Here is a 24,651-nt window from a genome sequence, read left to right as displayed (position 1 = left end):
TCTTGTTTACAGAGCTGAAAGTGAAGTAGTTATTTTATGCATCATTAAAATGTTTAATGTCTGGAACATTTTGTTCCTTTTGAATAAAGTGTTCATTGCACAGTTGTTTATCTTCTCTTGACTATCAAATGCACATTACCTATGGAATTTTCCATTGCTGTACAATGATTGTGACATGAAGTAAAATGGTTTGCATTCTCTGAATCCAGTACAGTATTTCCCACAATTTGGCATTTAAAGAAGTAAACATCTATGATGGAAATGAATGATTCATTTGTGCAGAGCAAGATCATTAAGTAGTAAAAATACAATAATAGTGACTGGAAATGACTGCTTTAAATGTTGCAAACGCTTAACTTAAATGGCAAAAGAGTTTCCAAATTGTTTTGGTTATTTCAGGTATCATAGAATAGCTTAATTCTAACTGTTGTTATACAAAAAAGTTGTATTCATAATTTCAATTGAGAGTCCACACTTCCCCAATACTCAGTACAATCGTGTCCTTTAGAGAAGGAAATCTTTTCCGAGTTTGGCCTATACGTGACTCCAGAACCATGGCAACGTGGTTGATTCTTACTTGCCCTCTGAAATGACCAAGCAAGTAACCCAAGATGCTGCGAAGTATAAAGAAAGGAATGGAATTGGACGTACTACTTAGCACTAACAGCAAAAATGACAATGGCAAACACAGTCCCAGCAACCCTGCAAAGACTGCATTATTAATATCTGGAGCCTTGTGCTCAAGTTAGGAAAGCTGTCTCATAGACCAGTCAAGTAATAGCTTGACATAGTCATACTCTCAGAAATATACCTTCCAGACAACTACCAACACCATTCGTGTATGTTCTGTCCCATAGTCAATAGACTCAGCAAAGATTTTAACACCATGATATATAGTCAAGAAGGAGTTGTCTTGGGCATCGTCAGCTTTGAGTCTGACCCCATGAAATCTCATGCAGCACATCAAATTTGAGCAAGAAGACCTCCTGCAAATTACCACAGACACATAGATGGTATGTTATATTAGCAGTTGTAAAGATGATTTTTTTTAAAAAACTTGATGACAATATTTTAAAAATTTATAACGATACAATAGACCATTTATCACAGTCTGTTATGTGTGAGCTTTTGAGAGGAAAATTCAAAATGTTTTAGCCACCCCAAACCCTTGACAACTTACACGCCTCACCAATTCCCCAATGGTTCATAACTTCCATTGCAAACATATTCCAAGGTGACAGCTGAGTAGGACTCTTCAGCCGGAGCTCATCCACTCTGTCCATGTCTTTTTTTTTAGATTAGATTAGATTAGATTCCCTACAGCGTGGAAACAGGCCCTTCGGCCCAACCAGTCCACACCGACCCGCCGAAGAGTAACCCACCCAGATCTGTTTCCCTCTGAATAATGCACCTAACACTGTGGGCAATTTAACATGGCAAATCCACCTGACCTGCACATCTGTGGGAGGAAACCGGAGCACCCGGAGGAAACCCACACAGACGCAGGCAGAATGTGCAAACTCCACACAGATAGTCGCCCGAAGCTGGAATCGAACCTGGGGCCCTGGTGCTGTGAGGCAGCAGTGCTAACCACTGAGCCACCATGCCACCCTAAAATGTTCAGGTTTAAGTCCTGAACTGTATGATTAGCTTAGATTCCCTACAGTATGGAAACATGCCCTTCAGCCCAACAAGTCCACACTAAACTTCCAAAGAGTAACCCACCCAGACCCATTTTCCTCTGAGTGATGCACCTAACACTATGGACAATTTAGCAAAGCCAATTCAGCTGACCTGCACATCTTTGGACTGTGGGAGGAAACTGTGCAAACTCCACACAGACAGTTGCCTGAGGCTAGAATTGAACCCAGGGCCCTGGCGTTGAGAGGCAATAGTGCTAACCATTGAGCCACCATGCTGCCCTTCCTTTTTCTTCTTTGCTTTTTGTGGGGTTTTTTCTGTCTTTCTTCTCTGTGATATCCTGAACTCCTGGCCTCATCCCGGTCTTGATCTGGTTGCCTCAGCGCAGACTTAGCGTGGCAATCTCTTGATGGCTTGATGTGGTCGTCTCTCAGCATGGATTTCCAGCCTCGGGATGACTCTAGAGCAGTCTTCCGGCCTCAAAAACCTTGAGGTGAAGCCTGGTATGGCCCAGAGGCAAGGTGTCGATGTGAACTAGGTTGGGAGGACTGTTTTCTGAAATTTTATTTCTTTATTTTTCTGATTTATTCTTATAATGTGTAGTGCTGGATTTTTTTATTTCTTTATATTTCCTTCTTCCCCAAAGAATTTGTCCGTACGAATCTGTCCCTAGGTACATTTGTACCTCAGATTATTGCCATAAGTAGTGACTTGTAAGCTTTTCACTGTACTCATTTGAGTACATATGGTAATAAAGCTAATTCTAATTCAATACCCTTTCCCACACCCTGCCATAGCATCTCTACCCTTCAGGCAAACAAATACAATTTCCATGTCCACCTGGTATTTGCTCTACAGAACCAATGTACCCTGTAGTAATAAGACTTGTCTGGAAAAGCTTTAACTACAGCCATTCGTTTGCAGTTTTTTTAAAAAAAGTGATGACTTTACTCTAACCTTATGAAAATGTCAATGAACCAGATCATTAAAATGTTAGTAACAGAGATTATAAACACTTAACAATGCCTTATCTTGTGTAAACAAATATTTTGCAGTTGGATACAATGTTAAAGAGGAAACAAATGTCAGTGAAGCATATTTCCTTTGGATGCAGTTGTTTTAGTGGACATCCGAACTCTCACCAGAATGCAGAATGAAGTTTGGCTGGACAGTATGGAAGGGTCGGGGAAAAGCATATATTAGCACGCAGGATATGTGGGACCATTTGTTGGATGGAGTGGCATAGGTTTACCTGGGCATCTCTGAGAGGACAAATGGGGAAACTTGGCTAGGAGGGCATAAGGGACCATGGGTGACATGAGTGAAGGTGTATCTCTTGGCAGGGAGGGGACACGAGTGTGTGGAGGACGAAAGGGCAAGAGACGTGAAGATGAGTTTTGAGGTTTATGCTTTATTATGCTGAGCCAAAGCCCACACATGCCTTGGCCAGCCCGTCTGGCTGCCTCCACACTGTTTTTAAATGCATTGGACCTGATCCCTCTTCACACCCATTGTCCTGAAATGAAAATCATGTTTTTTGAAGCACTTTCTGCTGCGGTGGATATGCTGAGCTGGGAAATTCCCCAACTCATGCTACCTGCCTTGAAAGAAAATCCACCCCCTCCTGCAGAAGCAGTTATATTAAGAAGCACAAGTGTAACAGCAAAAGAAATCCTATTTCTACACATGCAGAAGAGAGCCATGAACCTTTCAAAAATGACAGTGGCAATCATACTTGAATCCAAATGCTGCATTTTTAATTTTCCTATTTTAATTTGTGCCAAAGATTACCAAGGCGATCAGACTACTAAATATTTCACCAGATTAAACCAAATCATCTGCTCAACTGAAGCAATGTATATCAATTAAGGCCAAAGCCAGAACTAGCTTTGAGATGGTGTATCTCACTAGGATTGAATGAGAAATTACTTAGATATTTGGATTGAATATACATTTTTCATTGCATTTTATGCTTATCTTAGCCAGAGAGAGAAAAATAATTTCCCCTTTTTTTTATGATAATCAGAATCAGTCACTTGGTAGTCCCACAGACCAGTAAACCTCTTCCTGAATAAAACATATTGACACACCTTTGGATATGTATTCTTTATTGTAGTGGTGCACATTTTCAGCTATCCTTTGGGCTCTCTGAGTGAGATGGACAATTTAGCACATTATCATTATGACATCACAGACAGTTTTTGTGAACATTGACTCAGCAGCACAGAGAAGTTTCACTCATGTACTCTGAACAGGATTGAAACGTGTAAGCAAAGCCTTACCCCATCACCCCGTTTTGCCAGGAAGCTAATTTGTCAATGGGGACTTTTCACAGAGAATCACAAAGTAACTTCCGAATGATTTTGTTAGATTACTTACTTAAATTATAGTTATTTTACAATCGAAAGCTGCTTATGCCATAAAAGTCATAAACAGATCATTCCATTAGCAGCACTGACAAGAGATCATTATTTGTATTTATTAGACAACTTGAGGTAAAAAGTGACAATCTTGCTCAGGAGTTATAGAGTCAATCTCATTTATGGGTCACAAATGACACGAGGTATCTTCACCAGTGAAATTGATCATAACTCAGGCTTACTTGTGGAGAAATTGATCACAAAGCATTACTGATCATGATCTAGCTTCTGTGTATAGCATGGATTCATCAAACAAGTGAAAGCTTTTCAGGCCATCGAGTCCCTATCTTCCTTGTATCTTGTGGAATGTTCCTGTTTGTCAAACTCTACATCATTTGTGCATCTGCTATTCAATCTTCAACCTGTAATCTTTCACATCCTGCTCCTAACTTCAGCTGCAGAGGTATTGATAGACGTTTATCCTCTGGAAAAGTGGAACTAGTCTGACTATCATTTTATTGATATTAATATTGTGTCAATAGAATAGTCTATTATCTCAACTGGTGAAGAATCCCTCCAATCCCATTGGGTTACTCAGGAAATTACGAAAAGTGTTTTGTCTTGAAGTTCTGTGTCCAATCAGCATTAAATCTGAACCTGTTTTCTCCTCCTACCAATGCAGGACCTGGGACAAGCTCAAGTTCCCCAGTACCACCATAATCCGAGCATGGGTATGCGGTCTGTTGTTCACATGGCTGATGTTAACCAAGCAGGAATGATTCAACATAATCAGTTGACCACCATCAACCAATCACAGCTGAGCGCACAATTGGGATTGAATTTGGGAGGTGGTAATGTGCCCCATAATTCACCCTCACCCCCTGCCAGCAAGTCAGCAACTCCATCCCCTTCCAGTTCAGTAAATGACGATGATGCTGAGGAATTCAACAGGGTATGTTGTTTGCTTATTTATAGTCAAAATACATAGAACATGTAATTCATTCAAATTGTTCTTCTGGAATTTTATGCTTATGTTCTCAATTTTTAATCATGTCTATTGTAAAGGTAGAGTTGTATTAATCTTAGAAGACAATAGTATTTAGGCTTCTATTTTGAAGGGATAATTCTTGCTGTTGTACTGAAGAATGTATGTTACTTTGACTATTTAAAAATAATAAGTGATTTTTATGTTCTTTTTGATTTATTGAAGTGAATAATTAATACTGAATGTAGACAAACTAAATTTCAAGGCCAGTAAATAGCTAAGTCTTGTCTAGGCAATTTTGTTAAAACAGCAAATGAATAGTTCCATCAAATGTCATTGTTAATTTTCATAAAATAATTGCAGATTTTAAATTTGCTTTGAGTGTGATATTTGATTAACTAATCTGCCTTGATTTACTTTCGTTCTGTCAAGCACTTTAGAGATTGTTTTAGACTCATTAGCTAATCCAGATCAAGAAAGCATTGTTACATATTTGATTACCTAGAGCTTTGATCTCTAGTTGCTAAATCCTGCATGATTCAAAAGTACATTGTACATTCAATGCCTAAAGACATTTGGTACAATGTCAACTTTTGATTTACCTAGGACTAAATGTACAAATATTTGTTCTTTCAATTTTACCCTTGTTAAGGGAATATTAGAATCTAAATGAATAATAATTTTCAACATAATTTAATCAGACAAAATGTTTCAGTCTTAGCATTTTAATTGCCTTGAAGAGAGCATTTGCAGTAACAAACTGTTTTTCTGTCTTGCTTCAGGTGAGTGTTGAGAAACGAGCTGCAGTCGATTCAGGAAAAAAACCCAAGACACCAAAGAAGAAGAAGAAGAAAGATCCTAATGAGCCCCAAAAACCTGTATCAGCCTATGCTCTTTTCTTCAGGGACACGCAAGCTGCCATTAAAGGACAAAACCCCAATGCCACATTTGGCGAAGTTTCCAAAATTGTAGCATCTATGTGGGACAGTCTAGGAGAGGAACAAAAACAGGTGACTTTTAGTTATTCTGTAGAGACCAACAGTAGAGTGACAATCAATCAGATCTTTTGTTACTGAAATAGATGTTGGTAATGAGGCAGGGTTGCATTAAATTTTATGTTTTGCTGTAATAACGATATTGAAACTATCGGCATTTTCTATCATCACTCCACACAGACTGATGTCGATTGTGGTAATCCACATGTAATCAAAATAGCATGGAAATCCAGAAGCTAGTGATAACTATTTAACGCTTCTCCTGAGGATGCATTGTTGAGTAATCTCCAGAGTGCAAAACTCTGGGCAATGGATGAATTCATTAATGAAAACTTCCACTTTTATGCTGATAGTAATACTGTAAACACTTCTTGAAAAATGCGCGTCCTGTTGAATGAGGTATAATTGGGTTTTTAATTGTGTATTAACTTCATAATTAATAAAAACATTCCTAAGCCCTGAAGAAACTAATTTAATATTTGTAGAACGTCCAATTTCTCCATTAGGAGAATAAAATTTCCACAAATTCATGTTTTCTATAAATCTTAATTATATTTTGTTTTATTATCTAAACATTTTTTAAATGTAAAAGATATTAAGTGTTTTTAATTTCAGGCCTTTCTGTCTGTGAGAATAGTTCAGTGGAATTTATTTCTTAGTCTGCTTAATGTCATATCTGTTTCTGGGCCCTGGTAATTCAATGGACTTGGGATCAGGTACAAATTCACTGAGAGAAAGGGGAATTATGTGCATAGCTATTGCTGCATTTTTGTTTGGTCAGGAGCAATTGCCTTGCTTCACCACTTGACCAAAAAAATCCACACCAATTTATCAGCTAGTGAGTAATCTTAACTTTGGCATTTAGCAAAGAATAAATGATATTGATTTAGTTGATTGTTATACAAATCTTCAGCTGATTCAATGGAATGTAAAATCTAAAATGTAGGGGTGGCCAGTCTGATATTGCCCACCCCACGCAATCAATACCCAAACTTGGAATTAACCCCAGTACTTTCCATGCTGTTCTGTAGTTTTTTTTTCTCAAATAGGGAACAATGTGAGTTTTTTAAAAATCAGAAGATTACGTGATCCTTGTTAAATTTGATGTGTAACATCTGCTTTCATTTCTTATTTATTTTCTCTTCGAATCTGAGTTATTTCCCTTAAGAAGGAGGTCTATGAGAATCCTTTTTTTTCTGGTGTCCAGCTCACAGTGTTGCATCTTACATTTGATTCAGTCCAGCAATTTGACAAATGAACAAATTGTTACTCCCCTACTCCCCATTTCTAACACCTTAATCTAGGTTTGTTTCTACCTTCTTCATAACAAGCCATGATCTCATTCACACTAAATTCTGTTTAGTCATCAGCCTTCTGTCCTCATGTACCCTATGTGTACTGCTCCTTATCCCCTCTCTATCTTAAAATTTCTCTATGTTCAACAATCAGCAATGGTCTCAGCAGGAGACAGCGAGGGGCGGTGGGAGGGTTGTTTTTATTACTGGTGTCCTGTGACCAGCAGTGTACCATGAGGATCAGTGCTGGGTCCACTGTTGTTTATCATTTATATAAATGATTTGGATGAGAAGTTAGGAGGAATGGTTGGTATGTTTGTGGATGACACCAAAATTGGTGGTATAATGGACAGTGAAAAAGGTTGGAAAGATTACACTGGGATTCAAGATTACAAATTCTAAAAGGCCTAGAAATTCTAAGATTATAAATGGATTTTGATCAATTGGGCCATTGGAATGGCAGATGGAGTTTAATTTGGATAAGTGTGAGGTATAGCATTTTGGTAAAGCGAACAAGGACAGGATTAATACAATTAATGATAGGGCCCTGGGTAGTGTTGTAGAATAAAGAGACCTGGGGGTTCAGGTTCATAGTTCATTAAAAGTTGTGTCACAGGCAGAGATGGTGGTTAAGAAGGCGTTTAGCATGCTTCCTTTCATTGCTCAGACTATTGAGTATAGGGGTTGAGGTTGTACAGGACATTGGTGTAACCTCTTTTGCAGTACTATGTACAGTTCTAGCCACCCTGTTATGGGAAGGAATTATTAAATTGGAGAGGATTTACAGGATGTTGCTGGAAATGGAGGGTTTGAGTTATAAGGAGAGGCTGGATAGGCTGGGACTGTTCTCACTGGAGTGTGAGGATTGAGGTGTACAGAAATTTATAAAATAATGAGGGGCATAGATCAGGTGACTACCAAAGACCTTTTCTCTAAGGTGGGGATTTTAAAACTAGGGGCATATTTTTAAGATGAGAGGAGAAAGATTTAAAAGAACCTGAGGGGCAAATTTTTCACACACATCGTGGTTCATATGTGAAGGGAACTACCAGAGGAAGTGGTAAATGCAGGTGCAGTTACAACATTTAAAAGACATTTGGACAGGTACGTGACTAGAAAAGATTTAGCAGGATATGGGCCAAATGCAGGCAAATGGTATCAGTTTGGTTTGGGAAACTTGGTTGGTGCAGATGAGTTGGATAGAAGGGTCTATTTATGTGCTATATGACTCTCTGACTCTATAAATGATTGTATAGGCTCAAAGGGCTGAATGGCCTATAACAAATGTAAGTTGTCAGCTCAATATAGCATCTAACTCTCCCCCTCTCCTTTATCTCATTCTATACCATGATTCAGTCTCTAACACCATAAACCTCCACTTTTCTCTTCCTTTTAAATGCCCTCTCAACACCCCATTTATCACTTAACATTTAGCTATTCCCCCCCCCCCCCCCCCAATCTGCCCTGCCCTTACCTATTTTACTGACAATTTTCCACCCCATTTCCAGGGATGGCACGGTGGGTCAGTGGTTAGCACTGTTAACTCACAGTGCCAGGCACCCAGGTTCGATTCTCGCCTTCGGTGTCTATCTGTGTGGAATTTGCACATTCTCCCCGTGTCTGTGTGGGTTTCCTCCGGGTGCTCCGGTTTCCTCCCACAATCCAAAAGATGCGCAGATCAGGTGAATTGGCCATGCTAAATTGCCATAAAGTTAGGCGCATTAGTCAGAGGGGGTGGTCACTCTACAGAGGGTCAGTGTGGACTTGTTGGGTCGAAGGGCCTATTTCCACACTGTAGGAAGTCTAATCTAATCTATTTCCATTCATTGGTACCTTTTTACATTCAAGGTTATATGGAAATGAAAGTTATTTTTGTATAACATAGTGGCTTTTCTAAAAATCTGGAAGCTGCAGAAATAAATCTCTTTCCACAATCAAATGCTATAAAATTGCTGTATATTACATATTACAATGTCCTGCTGCATGGTTTTCTTATGAGTCATAAATGTCCAAGGTTAATAAGTACAAGAATTTAAATTTCAGAATATCTGTTCTTGAATGTAGGTATACAAAAGAAAGACAGAAGCCGCTAAAAAGGAATATCTGAAAGCGCTTGCTGCATACCGGGCCAGCCTTGTTTCAAAGGTAATCTTCAAAAAGTGCATATTGAATGAACATGCTGAATGTGGGATGTTTGTTTAATGAAAGGTCTGTCATTCATGTTCGTTAGTGGGTTACTTCTGGATCAAATGTAATTAAAAGTCTACAATTAATCCCAGAACTTGGTTTTATGTCACAAATTAAAGCATAAAGCGAGTAACAAAAATATTGTGTGCAACACGTATTGAATTTATGGGAAAATTAGCTTACATTTTATTATTTGTCAACTGTCAGAAAAAGTCACTGCAATTACATGTGTCTCTTACTGTTTCTAAAATCTTAAAAGATAAAATATAATATTTTTCGAACAAATTTGAACAACCACATGACATGTGCCAGTTGTGATTCAGTAAGAGCATTTTGCATCTGAATCAAATGTATGTTCGAGTCTGCCGCAGTAATTTGAGTACATAATCTAGGCTGGACCTCAGTACATACTGCGAGATTGTTGTCTGTCAGATAAAATGCTAAACCATGGTCTCATCTGATTCCTCCAGTGGATTTAAAATATCGCACAACAGTATTCAAAGGAGAGGAGAAAGTGAGGACTGCAGATGCTGGAGTCAGAGTCAAAAAGTGTGGTGCTAGAAAAGCACAGCCAGTCAGGCAACATCTGAGGAACAGGAGTGCTCCTTGGATGCTGCCTGACCTGCCATGCTTTTCCAGCACCATAATTTTTGACACAGTGTTCAAAGATCAACGGACCGCTCCTTGCCCTGCCCAATATTAATCCCTCAGTCAATTTCCCAGAAACACGTTGTCTCTTTGCAATTTGTAAGATTTTCTTGTACTTCACTACCACATTGCTTGCTTTACAGCAATGGCACTTCTTCACAGTTCAGCATTTCAGCTGTTCAGTATTTAAAATGTTCTGAGGCAAATGAATTCAAGTTCTGTCTTTCCTCTTATTAATGAGATACGAATGGAAATCAGTCAGTGCTATGTTATTGAAAGTTATGGGACACTTGCGTAATTCATTTTGATATGGGCCTGATTACTGCCTTCTGATCAAGACAAATTGGGAAAGGAATCTGGAGACTGATAGAGTCACAGAGATGTACAGCATGGAAACAGACTCTTCGGTCCAACTCCTCCATTCCAACTAGATATCCAATCCAATCCAATCTAGTCCCACCTGCCAGCGCCCGGCCCATATCCCTCCAAACCCTTCCTATTCATATACCCAACCAGATGCCTTTTAAATGTTGCAATTGTACCAGCCTCCACCACTTCCTCTGGCAGCTCATTCCATACACGTAACACCCTCTGAATGAAAATATTGTCTCTTAGGTCTCTTTTATATCTTTCCTCTCTCACCCTAAACCTATGCCCTCTAGTTCTGGACTCCCCCACTCCAGGGAAAAGACTTTGTCTATTTATCCTATCCATGCCCCTCATGATTTTATAAACTTTGATAAGGTCACCCCTCAGCCTCCGACGCTCCAGGGAAAACAGCCCTAGCCTATTCAACTTCTCCCAATAGCTCAAATCCTCCAAACCTGGCAACATCTTGTAAATCTTTTCTGGACCCTTTCAAGTTTCACAACATCTTTCCCATAGGAAGGACATCAGAATTGCACGCAATATTCCAACAGTAGCCTAACCAGTGTCCTGTTCAGACACATGACCTTCCAATACCTGTACTCAATACTCTGACCAATAAAGGAAAGCATACCAAACGCCTTCTTCACTATCCTATCTACCTGCGACTCCACTTTCAAGGAGCCATGAACCTGCACTCCAAGGTCTCTTTGTTCAGCAACATTCCCAATGACCTTACCACTAAGTGTATAAGTCCTGCTAAGATTTGCTTTCCCAAAATGCAGCATCTCAAATTTATCTAAATTAAACTCCACCTGCCACTTCCCAGCCATTGGCCCATCTGATCAAGATCCCATTGTAATCGGAGGTAACCTTCTTCGCTGTCCACTCCACCTCCAATTTTGGTGTAATCTGCAAACTTACTAACTATACCTCCTATGTTCACATCCAAATCATTTTTATAAATGACGAAAAGTAGTGGACCCAGCACCGATCCTTGTGGCACTCCACTGGTCACAGACCTCCAGTCTGAAATTCAACCCTCCACCACCACCCTCTGTCTTCTACCTTTGAGCCAGTTCTGTATCCAAATGGCTAGATCTTCCTGTATTCCATGAGATCTAACCTTGCTCTTAAGGTTCAACTACTTATTTTTAATGTGTAGGGTTTGACAAATTATTTGACAAAGTTTTACAGCTAGATAGCATCGCATCCATTATTTGGAGTTGGAAACATGTTAAATGTCATGAGTACAATGGTGTGAATTGAATGCACTGGAACAGTAAGCAATCTGAGTTCTTTCAAATCATTTGCCTTGAAAAACAAAAATAAACTGAGATTACTTTGCTTAATGTTATTCAGCTGAATTACATAAAACGTATTACTTATTTTTCTCATGAATGAGCACATTTAAAGAAAGGTCATTCCTAAAGAATTATCTCAATAATGTGGCATTTTCTCAATATTGTTTCATGAGCACCTGTTGTTAAAAACATGAAGAAGCAATTGATAGCTGCATCCTTTATGTTTATGATTTCCATATTACTCCACTTCCTAGTTTAAATTTACTCTAATTGATATTTATCACAGCATGTTATTGATATTATCCGATTTTTGTTACTGCTTTTTATTACATGGATGGTTGAATAAATGTTCCTTCACAGTGACCTGATAATGATCCACAATATCAACTTACCAGTTGACTGACCATATCCAAAAGCTGCCCAAGAACTGTTTGAAACTGTTACAGTCCATTCCACTGAACAATTATGATCGCATATTTGTAAGTAATCTTCCTGAAATCAGAGGAAAAGTAGGTAAATGCATACAAAAGCATTTATCCATCTCTATTCCAAGTTGATCTTGTCAACCTGCTACTCCCTATATATCTGTCTCTATTTTGTTTGGTGCATACTAGAGCAAATATAATAAAGAAGGAATTCCCCTTGAGGCATCCCCTTGATTATCTTTGATGGAGGAGCTGGTCACTTAGAGTAACAAGTTCCTTTTATTTATGCCTCTGTTTATTTTCAGTTGTCTGGCTGAAGACAAGTCTAATCCACACTACCATCACCTCCACCATAGATAGGGCAAGGATATAGATACTAAATCCATCTGAGCTGTACAGCACATTGGTTTGACCACTTTTGGAATATTGTATGCAGTTCTGGTCCCCCTCCTATAGGAAGAATGTTATGAAACTTGAAAGAGTTCAGAAACAATTTACAAGGATATTACCAGGGTTGGAGGATTTGAGCTATGTGGAGAGGCTGAATAGGCTGGGGCTGTTTTCCCTGGTGCATGGGAGGCTGAGGGGTGACCTTGTAGAGGTTTATAAAAGCATGAGGGAAATGGATAAGATAAATAAACAAGATCTTTTCCCTCATGCTTTTATAAACCTCTACAAGGTCACCCCTCAGCCTCCCATGCACCAGGGAAAACAGCCCCAGCCTATTCAGCCTCTCCACATAGCTCAAATACAGAGTGGGGGAGTCCAGAAGTAGAGGGCATAGATTTAGAGGGGAAAGATTCAAAAGGGACCTGAGCAACAACTTTTTCACGCAAATGGTGGGGTGTATATGGAATGAGCTGCCAGAGGAAGTGATGGAAGCTGGTACAATTACAGCATTTTAAAAGGAATTTGGATGGGTATGTGTATAGGAAGGGTTTAGATGAATATGGGCAAAGTACTGCCAAAAGGGTCTAGATTAGTTTAGGATATCTAGTCAGCATGGATGTGTTGGACCAAAGGGTCTGTTTCCCTGCTGTACAGCTCTATGACTAGCAGGAACAAGGATCACATTGCATATTGTTCACACCAATCAAATTCCTGCCAATCCTCCAGCCAACTGACCTTCCAAGCAATCAAAGTTACAGAACAACGTACACATTTCCATGTCAGTTGGAGTGTAAACTCTGGACTGAGATGGCCAAAGCTTCAATTTATTTTTATCCTATGGCTAACCAGCACACTCTCTCACTCTTAATGCCTGCAATGTTTTGTTGCATTATGAACTCCCTTGGCTTTCTAATCCAACATTGAGACTTAAACCTGGAGATTCTGGCTCAAAGTCAGGGATACTGCCACTGTGCCACAATACCTGTTGGTACACAAAGTATAATCAGAAATGGAGAAAAGAAAAAAGGCAGCCCATGACCATCTGGCCGCAATACTGACAATTTTATGTGGAATACTTTTAAGAGCGATGGAGAGATTGTGGCTATTTAATTCCCTGAATGGTACAAAATTTCAGCTACCTTTCCTAAAAAATTATTATTATTGTTGTTGTTGTATGTGAATGTGGTGTGTTTCATGGAAGTTCGAATGTGCTACTTTGTTTATGGTTCCAATGTTTTGTTCTCTCCATAGGCTGCTGCAGAATCAGCTGAAGCACAGACCATGCGTTCTGTTCAGCAGACTTTAGCATCGACTAGTCTTTCAACTTCCCTTCTTATGAATCCATCACTTTCCCAACATGCATCTGTCTCAGCATCAACCCAGACACTGCCAAGAGCAATAGCCCCCAAACCGATGCGGTTGCCCTTGCAAGGCAGTCAGCTGGTGGCATCCGTTACCATTGCGCCAAACATGTCAACAAATATTGCTGCACCTATGGGCACCACTATGGTCCCCACTCCACCTTCACCCCAGCTGAGCCCTCCATTGCAGCCTCAGCAGCACCAGATACAACAAATGCAGCAGCATCAATTGCAACACTTTCAGCAGCATCAAATGCAGCAACAACTACAACAGCAAATGCAGCACCAGCAAATTCAGCATCAGCACCAAATACAGCAGCATCAAATGCAGCAACATCAGATGCACCATCAAATGCACCAACAGCAGCTTCAGCAGCACATGCAGCAGCAGCTACAGCAGCAGTTGCAACAACAGCAGATTCAGCAGCAGTTACAGCAGATGCAGTTACAGCACATGCAGAAACAGCAAATCCAGCAGCTGCAACAGCAGCATCCACCTCAGCACTCGCCACCTCAGCATTCCCCTGTTGCCTCACAGTCAGTGGTGGCCTCACAGATCACTTCGCCAGTGCCCACACGATCAAGTCCACAGCCAGCTCAGCAACAACAATCTCCACTACAAACCCAGGCCCAGACCCAAGTATTGCCACAGGTCAGTAACTTCTTAACATGAAACCCTTCCAGGAAAACAAGGTGGCGTGAGATTTTAAACTGACGTGACTAATAGATATTTAATAGATTGATGAATCTGGTGTACTACTGACAGACTATGTTTTTTATAATGTAAATAAAAATTAAATAAAAATTTACTTCACAAAGCTTTTTTATGGTAAAATTATCCCAACATAGATTTTTTAAAAATATCAGTTTTGCAATTTATGTTGATTAAAATGTGAGCTGAGGATTTTAGTTGTGATGTACAATGTATAATTTAAATTTTCTACAGTGATATTTTGCCCTTATTTCTTTAAAACAGTAATCCAACAAGTTGTTTCAATAAAAGTCATAACATCAAAGATGTGTGGTAATTGGTGTAGTCCTGTTTAAATATTTAAGATGGGGTATATATATTTTGTCAAAGAATGACTGGAAAATTAGATCAATAAGGAAAGATTTACATTGACCAAGAAACCCTTTGCGAAATTGGTGACTTCTAATAAATGAGGTTATAGTCCAACAGGTTTAATTGGAAGCACACTAGCTTTCGGAGCGACGCTCCTTCAATCACCTGAAGGAGCAATCAGGTGATTGAAGGAGCGTCACTCCGAAAGCTAGTGTGCTTCCAATTAAACCTGTTGGACTATAACCAGGTGTGTGATTTTTAACTTTGTCCACCCCAGTCCAACACCGGCATCTCCAAATCATGTCTAATAAATGAGTCTGTCTCATTACAGATTGTGAATTCAGTTGAATTAATTGCCAGATTCTATATTTGTTTATTATTTTATTGGGATTAACATGGTTTTCAAAATTCTACCACACCAATTAAAAGTAAACTTGCACTGATTCACATTGAATGCTCTCAATAGTGGGTATTACCATTTAGATGGTGCCAGTTAATATTTTTGATTCGCTGGTGGAAGGTGGGCATTGATGGCTGGGCCATCCCTAGTTGTCCTTCAGAAGGTGCTAAGCTGCCTTCTTGAACCTCTGCAGTCCATGCGTTATAGATTGACCCACAATGCCCTTAAGGAGGGAATTCCAGGATTTTGACCCAGAGACAGTGTAGGAATAGTGATATATTTGCAAGTAAATATTCAGAAAGGGACCAAAATCCACAAAAACGTGCTATCCAGGGAATAGTGGGTAGTGATCTTTCCTTCTGGATAAATCAGCAAATGTATTACTGGAAGGGAAAAAAATTGGTTCTGTATACTTTAAAAATCCATAAATGAATAGATTTTAGTTCTGAAAGACTTCCATAATTCATTGGTTTTAGTCATCCTTTTATACTCCTGGACTGAATTCAATACGTAATACTCTCATTTTACTTCACAATTGGATGGCAGTCAGGAAAGGCACTACATGCTCTCTATGTACCTATATGTTGTTTTACAAATGTATCAGCTTTCCTACCTCCAATAACCATTCAACATTAAAATAAAGAATCTAGAAATGAGTTTTTGTTCTGAAACAGGAACTGTATAAGAAACTCCCCCAAATTGGGGTTACGTGTGCTTTACATTTTACGAACAATATTTTTCGGTGGAACTTGCTTGCATCATATTACTTACAAATTTGTGATAATCCTTCCCATTTAACCATTCAGAAAACCTCCAACTGAAACACAGTGCTCTGCAACCAATCACCCTGTGCCCAAAAGTGGAGTGAAAGGATTTTCATTGCACATGAATTTTCATTTAGCAATATTTAAAATAATTTAAGTAACTGTATTAAAGAACTGGCATCTGTTATAACAAATTGTGTGTTCTTGTAAATAGATCTCAGAAGTAGAATATCTTGTCAGTTGTCTCCTCTCTCACCAGTAAACGATTCTGTAATTTGTATTAATAGTATTGTGAAAAAGTACTGAGCACCTTTGTGCCTACTGCCTGCACACAGATGGGATTAGCAGTTCACATTATTTCATTTCTCATCCAAGTGCTTCAGAAATGAGGCTGCCATCGTAATGTTTTCTGGAACAGCATGGCTGCCGTCCCCAGCTGTCTCCAGTGATTAATTACAGCATCTGTCCTGTCAGAAGCTATAGTGAAGAAGTCTGGTTAAAATTGCAAATGAGCGCTGGCAACAACCTTAAACTGCTGATGATAAAATGAAAATTAAAAACAGCAAGTGTCATGCATGACTGGAATCCCAATACACACTAGGGACATGCTATAGTATGTGTCCATAGCTACCAGCTATTAGTTATAAACAGAAATTAAAATAATGAGCACTTACAAAATAGCAGGTATTGTGTTGAGCCTGGACCACATTGTTTCATTGATAAGGAAACATGGATTTCGCCTGTGTTCTGCAACTGTGCAGCATTTTGATCCTTGTGTACAAATATTTAATAGTGTTGTGGTGATCTGATTAAATTCTTAAATTCATTGCTTGGAATAAATTAGATGAGAGGGAGAGAAAGATTTGTGTGCAGAACTTATCTCCTCCAATTTACATTTCATCTGCTATCAGAAAATTAATATAAATTAGACAATGTTGCTGTATAAAGATAATCCAACCCAAATCAGCTTTTGTATTTTATTGCCAGGTATAATTACATTTTTGTCTTTTGACAAAAGAGTAATATGATTCGTACTTTAATTTATGCTTATTTTTGGCTCGTTCAGAAATTAAAGCTTGCATGACTCATTCTACCCTAGGGAAATTAGATGCCGTCCATATAAAATTATAATGTGATATCTCACTTGTGTAACACAAGTTTTCTAACCCACTATTGCCTATTCATGACACACATATTTTGGGTTTTAAAAATGTACAGTGACATAAAAGAATACAATGAGTTTCAATTTTATTTAACTCAACACGGTTTAAATAATTTTATTTCTTTTTATGGAATGCGGCAAGAGAAGATACTTTCTCATGGTGGAAAGCTGTATCTTCATTCCCATTAAACAGTTTTGACATTAGTTGAATGAACACAAAAAGTTTTAATTAAATTTGGCGCAAGGTCATTAATCACTAAGTTAGAGTATAACAACCCTGGTGACTGTACGCAGAATAATTTCAGTCAGCCATTATCACCTGATCCATTGATGTTTGCAGTATTTCTAGACAGATGGATTAAATATCTCAGGTTTAACCAGTGTCTTCTGCCTTACGCTATTGAATAGTCTTTAAGCATTTGAAAGGCTTCTTTCTATTACCCACTTCACGGAGTAGTTTGCAGTACTGGACTTGAGTATAACCTTTCTTGCCCCTTTGTTTGGCTTTTGTTTTGTAACAGCTGTTATCATCGTTTTTGGTCAGCTGTGATTGCTGGAGGGAAAATAGGACCAGATGGTGTTTTGCTATGCATGAATGGAGTGTTAGAGTAGTTTGGACTGAATAGGCCACGACTGAATGGTGTCTATGCACCACCTGCCCCCTTAGCAGCAGTGTTTGGATCATAGTAGCATGATCTGTCTTGGACTTAGTAGATTGGGATGGGAAAAAATAGAAAACTTTGTTGGATTTAGCCCATATTTATTGATCAGCCGTGTGGGCAGGAGCATAGTGCAGTAGACAGTCAATTTGACTTAATTGGATATGACACCACATGTACATGTAATCTATCATTGTTTTCTTTCAATACAGGTTATCTGTTTGTTGCCATGGAAACATGGCATTGTCATAATGTAGTATCAGATAAAGGAAGGAGGCAGGAATATAGTTCTGCTTTTGTTAGTCTTTTTGTAATTATGTTGCATGTAACAAAGCGACATAGATGGTGATTCAACAAAAAAGTGTCTCCACCCAGGTTTCTCGTGCTGACACTGCTTTGTGAAAATGCAGAGAAAGGATAGCATATTTGAGCAGCATGCTGTTGATCCAAGTTCTAAGGTTAAAGTGTGCAAAATGGTATTTTTACTCATTTTTAATTTGAATTCTAATTACCAATTATTGTGTGGAATTCACAAGGACAAGCTCTCTGAATATAATGCTCTTTTGAGATGGCATTGCTTAAAATGAACCCTCTTTTGCTGCAGAGTATTTTGCATCTCTAATTTGTATGCAATGCTTGCCTCCTTTTGTCTGTTGGAAGCCAAAGTAAGTATAATTTTCTTCATTCCTGTATCTGTAGGTCAATCACTCCCTTGAAAAGAATGATTGTGAGTTCTGTTACTATGTATAAGGTTCAGTGCTTGACCTCTGCATTCAGAACTCAGACTGGCTATTTTCATTATTCCCTTCCATTGTGTAGACGCTGTGTTTACCATGAGGCTAGCTCAGGGTGCAGCCTTACTTGCTGCATAGGAAGGCAACTTATTAGGAGTGAAAACACCTCATAGGGACCCCTGGTTATTCATTGCAGGAACAGTTAGTATCATTATTCCTTACCAACTATTGATGCATATTCTATGACATTTACATCTTGATTTGAGCATTACAGAGATAGATAAATTCTCTGGCTTCTTGCTGTCCAACGCAGTACCATTTAAACATTGCATTAATTAGAAAAGATTCACCTATTTTAAATAGTTTTTAACTACTTCCAGACCTTTTCACCACCTCCGCCTGAAGTCCAGCCTATCATCAGCTCTCCCCCACCAGCTCCTGTGGGTGCTACCACTCCAATACGATGCATGAGGACTGGCTGCACAAATCCACCAACCCAGAGCGTGGAGTGGGATAATGAATACTGTAGCAGCGAGTGTGTAGTTAACCACTGCAGGTAATATTTCACATACACCTGTTTTATCAGATTAGTTACTTTAGCTAAATAAAAAAAGTATTTTCAAAACACACAAAGCAAAAACAATTCCTGTGCAAGCAGTAATCATAACTATACATTTAAAAAATAACTCTCCTTTTACAAAATATTAGTATCTGCAGTGGTAGATGATATTTAACTGACATTTTTGGTGGAAGTTCATTTGTGGCTGGAAACAAGAAATAACCAATATTTTTTATGCTGTTTTGAATGTGACTGTATACAAGCCTTAGTATATTCATTTTCATTATATTAACACTTGATCTGAGCCATCAATCACATCAGCTTAGGACAGACCAAATACTGATTGTCCCATCAAGTGTAGTAATGTATCAGCAGATGAACCTTCTGGATGTACAAGTAGTTGTTTTTCATTGAAGAACCATGCATCATTTACTGACTAAACGGTCCTTTTTAAAACTGGAGGTCTTTGATCTGGAGAGTTTAGAATGGATGATGGATACTATAGATATTTCAGATGCTTTACACAGGACATGTTAGCACCTACTCACCACTCTGGTGAATTTTGAAGGTGTTAAACACATTTGCTTCACCCAATACAGTTATACAACAGTAAATGTGATGAACTTGTGCTGCGCTGTAGTAAATAGGGCCACAAGACCTGTTTATGTATCTAAAAGTTTCCTTCTATTTTGGTTGAACATGAATTTTTGCTATTAGTTCTTTGGACTGTTTAATTCCTTCTCCTAATTGAAACTCAGAACAAAAATACATCAATATCTGACCTCTTGAGTGGTGTACATGGTCCTTACAATTGCTTACCTATTTAGAAATACTTTTAAAGCTGATGTTTTCTGCAGTTCTCTATTTCTAAGCAATGAAAATAGTGATACGCATGCAGGGGTTTATAATCTTTGTTCTTGTTGGCGATGGAGTGCAAAATGTGGAAAATACAAACAGAAACACAGTTTGGTCTGGGTGTCATTGTTTGCTTTTTTTTTAAAACAGTTGCATTTTGTGATGTTTTATTGAACATGAACATGTAATGGGGAATTGAAAAGTTATAGAAAATTCCACTGAGAAGAGTGCTGAGTGTGTTTACGTTGATTCCCCCAGTTACAACCTTCCTATTTGCAGATTTGAAATAATGAGCCAGGTAATGTGATTGTGGTAAGACCACAAGGTAAATCTGTCAATGTACACCTTATCCAATACATTTTGTCTGGAATATTTCTTGCAAGTTCTGATCTGATAAAGGTTAAGATGTATGTTGTCACTAACATTTAATTTCAACCCATTGCTCAAATGTCATTTTCATTCTCCTGTTCAGATTGATTGGCAGCAGGAAAACTGGAGTTTAATCATCCAGCTGGCCGTGGAGTACATATTATAGTGCTGAGAGTTTTTGTATTATGTTGCGTCTGATTAAGTATAATAGCAGTGAGGTTAAAATCTTGTGTCTTCTGTAGGGATATCTTCATGGCGTGGGTTGCCTCTCGTAATCAGAGCTATACTGCTTCTGTGAAGTGAAGATTTGCCATCGACGTTTTGCAGCCAAAACTCTGCATTTGTCAGACAGACTGCCAAGAAGATGTTCTGAAAGGCAGGCTGTGACATGCTTTGTTTCCTTGTAACTACATGGGCACAGACTTCAGAAGGCTTTCCAGTGACAGGCTGTACAGACTTTCTTTAGGCCCACCTGCCATTTCTGCCAGTGCCTGGAGAGCTAGCCATTTTACATTGTGTAATGTAGCTTCAGATGATTATTTTGTTTGACATGAACTTAAAGGGCATGGCTTTTAGTAAATGACATGCCTCTGCATGATTGCTGAAGACTTTGAGAAGACTCAGATGGAAAAACGACTTTTCTTCTCTGACAGTGATGTCATTGTGTCCAGTTGAGACTTAAGATACTGAGTGAAGTGTATTACTTAAATGGAATGCTAACTACAATTTTCTTCACAATAACGCAATTGCTTTTTGATGGGTTAAAGGAGAGTTAAGTTGTTTTGCTCAATAATTGTTTCCATTCTACAAATTGTACACAACGATCAAGTTTAAGAATGTTGGTTTCTCAGATGTAATTATTTTCTAAGTTCTTAAGAAACCAGGTTCATTATGTAATAAGCTGTCATGTGACACTTGTATAATAACACCTTTTCCACTGGTAGTATCATTTATTTGTTCTGCAACCAAAAAGAGTTATTTTACTATGTACTGTATTGTAGGAATTGCTTTTTGTACGGCAATTTCTTAGCATAGTGTGCTCAATTTAACTGTGCCTCCTTTAAAGGAGGCTTCTGTGTATAAGGCCAAATGCTTTAAAAAAGCTCCTCTTTAATGCAGTAGTCAAGTTAGAGATGGCTAGCGAAATAGCCTGTAAACCAAAATCAATCATGTTTAATATTTTTACTTCGGTTTGTATTTAATTTTTTTGTATTAAAATTTGTGATCTTATTTAAGATTTAATTATTGAAAAGCGATAGTTGGAGTATTATTGATCGACCTTTCAGTGAAGTGTACTTGTTTCTTCACCCAGAAACAAATGTTTTCTTTCTCTCTTGTAACTGATCTTTTAATTTCTTTTATTTTGACTGTAATAAAAGTGACATGAAAATACTTCAGAGATCGTTTCATGAACCTTATGCAAGATAAATTCCTTATCCTGGGTTGCCATTTTAAGCAGATGTCTCTTTGGGCTATTACATTGAGTAATGTGCCACAACCGTGGAGGGCAACTGAATTCAGCAGAATACATCAAATGTTGGGTGCACAGTCTGTTTTCAATATCAAGAAAACAACTGTCACATTGAAAATCCAACCAAGCACTCTGAGTCAGTAGCAAGCACAGAACACTGGAGAAACTCAACAGGTTTGTAACACCTGAGGAGAGAGAAACAGCTAACATTTTGAGTTCTGTATGACAACTTCAGAACCTTTCCCATACCAGATTTTCTATTTGAAGAAGTAATTGCCAAAATTGAGACTTTAACTGTTTTTCTCTCTCCACCGCCAGATGCTGCCAGGCCTGCTTAGTTCTTCCAGCATTGTTTGCATGTATGTTTCAGATTTCCAGCAACTGCAGTATTTTGCTTTTATCTGAGCCAGCCCCAAAGTTCAATTGAAGTAAAAATAATTTCTGATGAAAACCTTCAAAACACATTTTGACAGAAATTCCACAAGCGTTCTCCAGATTCTGCCAGCATTACTTTGCAAAGCAGCACAGCAATATTAGCTTAGCCTTGTTAAGTGAGGAGTTACAGAAGGAAGATTGTTGCATGGGATGTCCCAATTTGTACCAGGCAGTACAAAAATACCATAACGGACTGTCAGCCAGTGCCATCTCCTTCCTAGAATTCCATTCACCTGAGCTGCCTGACTTCCCAACATTCCACAAGCAGTGAGTCGCAGTGAAGTTGTCCGACAATGCCTGCATCTCGTGTTAAACTCAAATACAACTGGAGACTGAAAATGTTTTGGACTTCCATCCATAAGTGGGTGGCACTGTCAGTAATAGTGAGCCTGGCAACTGTCATTGACTGTTGTTAAAACCCAGCTGTTTAGGAAATGGCCTAGGGCTATTAGTGTTGGACTATTACTCCAGAGACTCTGGTAAATTCTGGGGATGGGGTTCAAACCCCCTCACAGCAGATGGTGGAATTTGAATTCAATAAAAATCTGGAATGAAGAGTCTAACGATAACTATGAAATTGTTACTGATTGTCAAGGAGGATAAATCTAACTACTCATTAGTGTCCTTCAGGGAAGGAAATCTGCCATCCTTACATGGTCTGGCCTACGTGGGGCTCCGGACCCATAGACTCGTAACTGTCACATTAGGGATGGGCAATAAATCATGGTCCAGCCAGTGAAACTGACATCCATGAATGAAAAGAAATCTGGTTCGTTAATGTCACCTAAGGGGGGGAAAAAAAAGTTGCCTTCAATTTGTCCAATGCAATAGTCCAGACTCCTAGCAATCCAGTTGATTTTTAACTGCCCTCTGAAATGACCTAACAAGTCCAAGGGTAATTAGAGGTGGGAAACAAATGCTGTGTCCACCCTGACTGAAAGAAGAGGGAAGAGTCTCTGCCTATACTTAATTTGGTGAATCTTCTCTGGTGTCTCATCCAAGCAACTATTTCTTCATGTGAGAGCTAAGAAATGGAATGCAGCAGCCTATTCACCTGTTATATTTATAGATTATATCCATCATTATAAAAGCATAGGAATTCGATGAATAACTTATCCAAACCTTTTGCATCCACTTACAAACACAAATATTTCCCCAGTTCTTTCAGATATAACTTTGTCAGTGCTGAGTTTATTACTCTTTCTGCTGGATATAGCAGCAAATTGGTGTCCCTAATGAACAATAATGGACTGGATTGTTTGGTTAATTGTCACGTTCAATGAGTTTCACGTAGGGTTTCTCTCTGAGATTTAGTGAGTTTTCTTATGCTATTGTCCCAAATCTGCCTCATTAGTTACCTACCAAAACCCGAAGGCATTCCTCTTCTCCGGTGCTAGCCCAGTTCAAACACTTGGCACAGCCACAAGTTCTGACCTCTTCCAGGATATCATTGCTGGCACTGACATCATATTTGAAAGCACACTGTGCAGCTGGACAAGCACTTGCATTCTAGAGCTGTCCTGCACATAGTTTGGCTGGTATGATGGCAGTCAAGGGGTAATTAGCACCTCACTTTGTGGACAAAGACCTTGAGATCCTGGTGAATGTGGGATGCAAGTTGCCAGTGCCCCGGAACTTGCCTTAAGACACTGGTACTGGGTGACCAAGGTGGCATTCCAGAGGATCAAGTGGCAGACTGGAACAGATGTGTACTCCTGCTGATTTTCATGTCAAAATTCCTCAGTATCTAGTTTCCATCCATCTTGTATGATGGAAAGCTGCCCGTTAATGACTTGGGATTTGGTGTTGATGAGAGTGATACCGAGTAATAATCCCTGCTGATAAGCACCTTGCAACTCCCTAGTGAGGATCTCATCTTGACATCCAGGTCTCTGTTGGCAAATGCCACAAGTCACTCCCACCTTTTGAGACAGGCCTCACTCAACTTCTCACACGATTTTCCCCAGATTTCCTGCATGGCGCACACCTTTCAAGGTCCCATTAGATACCATCCCTTGTATCCAAAGAAGGTGAAGGAACTATTAATTACTTGCATTGAACAGAATACAAAAACGAAGGTGGTATTGGTAAAAGGTGATGTATGAAAGTACAATTTGTATCTCTATTAATTATCACTTTGTATGCATTAAGAAGAAAGAAATGAGCTGAATGTTCCCAGAGACTTCCAGATCCAGATGTCAAATCCAAATGGTGGTCCCACAC

The 24,651-nt window shown here is 38.9% G+C and overlaps 1 protein-coding gene across 3 annotated transcripts in view; it reads left to right on the top strand.

Moving 5' to 3' along the window:
* Positions 1–21,904, top strand: part of tox3 (TOX high mobility group box family member 3) — a 113,920-nt gene extending 92,016 nt beyond the window's left edge. For 2 of the 3 annotated variants that reach the window (XM_072547346.1, XM_072547347.1), the window contains 6 exons: positions 4,684–4,953; positions 5,769–5,996; positions 9,341–9,421; positions 13,848–14,609; positions 19,120–19,295; positions 20,765–21,904. In XM_072547346.1, the coding sequence (XP_072403447.1) occupies positions 4,684–4,953; positions 5,769–5,996; positions 9,341–9,421; positions 13,848–14,609; positions 19,120–19,295; positions 20,765–20,825 (1,578 nt within the window). In that variant the 3' untranslated portion in view covers positions 20,826–21,904. The remainder of the gene's footprint in view (positions 1–4,683; positions 4,954–5,768; positions 5,997–9,340; positions 9,422–13,847; positions 14,610–19,119; positions 19,296–20,764) is intronic. The other variant, XM_072547348.1, reaches the window with a different exon arrangement.
* The last annotated feature ends 2,747 nt before the right edge of the window (positions 21,905–24,651 follow it).

This window comes from Chiloscyllium punctatum, chromosome 26 (assembly GCF_047496795.1).
Source record: "Chiloscyllium punctatum isolate Juve2018m chromosome 26, sChiPun1.3, whole genome shotgun sequence".
Taxonomy (NCBI): Eukaryota; Metazoa; Chordata; class Chondrichthyes; order Orectolobiformes; family Hemiscylliidae; genus Chiloscyllium; species Chiloscyllium punctatum.
Note: the sequence above shows the minus strand (reverse complement) of the source record. Positions and strands in the feature narration are given on the sequence as shown.